This window comes from Plecotus auritus (genome assembly GCF_963455305.1).
Source record: "Plecotus auritus genome assembly, chromosome: X".
In the NCBI taxonomy this organism is placed as follows: Eukaryota; Metazoa; Chordata; class Mammalia; order Chiroptera; family Vespertilionidae; genus Plecotus; species Plecotus auritus.
In genome coordinates, this window is record NC_137784.1 from 53,791,226 (window position 1) to 53,794,642 (window position 3,417).

The 3,417-nt window shown below is 42.6% G+C and overlaps 1 protein-coding gene across 1 annotated transcript; it reads left to right on the forward strand.

The window, feature by feature from the left end:
• Nucleotides 1-1,226: 1,226 nt before the first annotated feature.
• LOC308239726 (ubiquitin-conjugating enzyme E2 E1-like) lies at nt 1,227-1,847 on the forward strand (the record flags this gene model as incomplete). Its single annotated transcript, XM_080652540.1, has 1 exon — nt 1,227-1,847. One exon carries the CDS (start codon nt 1,227-1,229, stop codon nt 1,806-1,808), a length of 582 nt encoding a protein of 193 aa, XP_080508666.1. The 3' UTR covers nt 1,809-1,847.
• Between the last annotated feature and the right edge of the window lie 1,570 nt (nt 1,848-3,417).

The window sequence follows — 3,417 nt, forward strand, 5'->3', positions numbered from 1 at the left end:
CGAGGGCCACAATGGGTTCTTAAACTGGACTGGAGGGCCGGAAAAAAAGCATGGATGGAGTGTTTGTGTGAACTAATATAAATTCAAAGTAAAGGAGCGGAGGGGAGAGCAAGAGAACAGGATAGAACAGCTGGATCCGGCCCGCGGGCCGTAGTTTGCCCACGGCTGGGTTAGGGGCAATCAGGAAGGCAGGCAGGCAAGCAGTTGGGAGCCAGCAGTCCTGGATTGTGAGAGGGATGTCCAACTGCCCGTTAAACAGGCAGTCAGACATCCCTCGAGGGGTCCCAGATTGGAGAGGGTGCAGGCTGGGCTGAGGGACACCCCTCTCCCCCGTGCATGAATTTTGTGCACCGGGCCTCTAGTAATAGTTATATTAGCAGGCTGTTCTGAGGATTCTGGGAGCAGTGAGTGTATGTGAAGGGGTTTATAATATATAAAGTACTGTAGCCTGGTCTAGTTGTTAATCTTAGCTAACCATTCACTCAGCCTTTTCCTTCCTTGCCCAGTCTTCAGCTTCCTGCAGGCTATTTCATGCTAATATTTTGTCTTAGCTAATTCAGTCCTAATTATTTCATTGTTTCATGACTCATTCCTTGCCCTACACACATCAGGCAACAATTGTTTCTCACCTATTGTTCTGTTTCCAGTCAGTCTCTTGCCAGTCATACATCAACATTTGCAAACAACCACATTAATAGAGAAGCACTACTTCAAAGGGGGTTGTTTATCACCTGTCCAAATTTATACCCAGTCTGGATGAAATTTCTCTATTGAGTTCCAGCCACTCATGCAATCAATCCATATTTATTGAGCATCGACTATGTACCAGGTACATAATTAAGAACTAGAGATTCAGGTGAGAATAAGACAGTCTTACCCTGGCCAGTGTGATTCATATGGTTGGACATCATCCCATGCAGAAAGGTTGCTGTTTGATTCCTGGTCGGGGCACATGCCTGCGTTTCCGGCTTGATCCCTAGTAGGGGGTGTGCAAGAGGCAACTGATCCATGTTTCTTTCTTCCTCTCTCTAAAAGTCAATAAAAATATTTTTTAAAAGACAGTCCTGATTGCCTGTTTAATAGTTGCTGTTGCTGCACTTCCACTTCTCTTCCAGAGAGACACGAGTGGCCAAGCCGAGCCACAGCCACAGCACAGCTGCCGCGGCAGCACAGAGCAGCCAGACACAAAGAGAGGGGCTGTTTGCGGGGTGGGGTTGGGGTTCGCTATGTCGGATGACGATTGGAGGGCCAGCACCAGCTCTTCCTCATCTTTGTCCTCCAACCAGCCAACCGAGAAAGAAACAAACACCCCCAAGAAGAAGGAGAGTAAAGTCAGCATGAGCAAAAACTCCAAACTCCTCTCCACCAGCGCCAAGAGGATTCAGAAGGAACTGGCCGATATCACTTTAGATCCTCCACCTAACTGCAGTGCTGGTCCCAAAGGAGATAACATCTATGAATGGAGATCAACCATCCTAGGGCCTCCAGGATCTGTGTATGAGGGTGGTGTATTCTTCCTTGATATCACTTTTACACCAGAATACCCCTTCAAGCCTCCGAAGGTTACATTTCGGACAAGAATCTATCACTGTAATATTAACAGTCAAGGAGTTATCTGCTTGGACATATTGAAATATAATTGGAGTCCAGCACTAACCATTTCTAAATCCTTCCTTTCTATCTGCTCACTTCTTACAGACTGTAATCTTGCCGACCCCTTGGTGGGAAGTATTGCCACTCAGTATATGACCAACAGAGTAGAACATGACAGAATGGACAGACAGTGGACCAAGAGATACGCTACATAAATTGGGTTTTCACAATTCTTACATTATTTGTCTGTCACAGAGAGCTGCTTATGATTTTGAAGGGGTGGGGGAGGGTGGGAGTTGGTAAAGAGTAGGGTATTTCTATAACAGATATAATTCAGTCTTATTTCCTACAATTTTGTTATAACTTAATGGATCTTGCTACATTAGACAGAATTGGTAATAGCAACATTTAAATTGTCATTAGTTCTGCAATATAAGCTAAAATGTAGTACAGAGAAGAATAGACTTTGGATTTAGTTGCTTGTAGTCTGTAAATTTAAGTCAGCTTAATTTTGTGCAGGTTACGCACATGGCCATTTCTGTGAAAGTCCTTCCAGACTGCATACTTTTTTGTTTAGAAAAATTGAAACTTGTTTTCCCTTCTTGGAAGGGGATATTGATATTTAACAGTTTTAAGAGATTGTCATCTCATATGTTACATGGACATGTGGCTTATAAGATACTTAAAGGAAATGAGTAGTTATGTATTTTATTTTATATGCCAATCTACTTTATTGTGAAAAGATTAGAGGTTTGAATCAGGACTTGTGAAAACCTGTAGTAAAATACCTTAAGCTGTTAACTATAAGGCATGGAATAGGAGTTGCTCAGTGGATTGGTTATATGTTGCAGACTACTTAAGTCTGCATTTGCATTTGTTACTGTGCTAATAAACAATATTAAAAACAACCAAAAAAAAAAAAAGACAGGCCTGGTCTTTGGCCTCAGGGAGTGCATAGGCTGGCTAGTAGAGGAGTCATACAAGTAAACAAGTGATTCGAGTTTAGTGTTAAGTACCATTAGAAGAAAGCACAAAGTTTTGTGAGACCAAATGGAGAGGCAGTTCTCTCTTGAATACACCTTCTCACTGAGATGTAGTCAAAACAGATCTTCCCAAAGAGATGGTACTCTTAGGGGGTGATATCTACACTGAGGTCTAAAGGATGAGTAGAAATTTGGTGAGATGGGAAAAAAATTTCCATGCAGAGTGAATAGCATCTATTCTGGAGGAACTAAAAAATAGTTTAGTGTGGCAGGAGTGTGGAGTGTGAGGAGGGAGCTGGTGAATGGTGAGCAACAGAGGATGAGGCAGGAAAGAGAGGCAGCAGCCTATACTGGTCCATATTCAAAACCATGTTTTGACTTTAATCCCAGGGAAATGGGAAGCCACTGAAGAGTTACCAAGAGTTAGATATCATATCTGCATTAAAAAAATTCTTCTCACTGTTTTATAGGGAACAGATGGGATGGAAGAAAGAAATGGATCAAGGAGACCAGTTGGGAGCCCCATGCAGGGATCCAGATGAGAGACTATAGTGACTCAGATAGGTTGTTGACAATGGGGATGGAGCAAGTTAGAGCAATGTAATAGAGATTTAAGTGGTAACATTGACAGGATTTTCGTGATAAGATTTCTAGTCATCTGGGTGGGCAGCAATGCAATATATTGGGATAGGAACCACTGGAGGAGGAGCAGGGCATAAGAAATTAGTTAATTGAGTTTTGACATATTAATTTTAAGGTGTCCACGAAACATTCAAACAGACTTGTGGATGTGCAGAGATGAACAGCAGGAGAGAGGGATACAGACACAGAGAGAGAATGT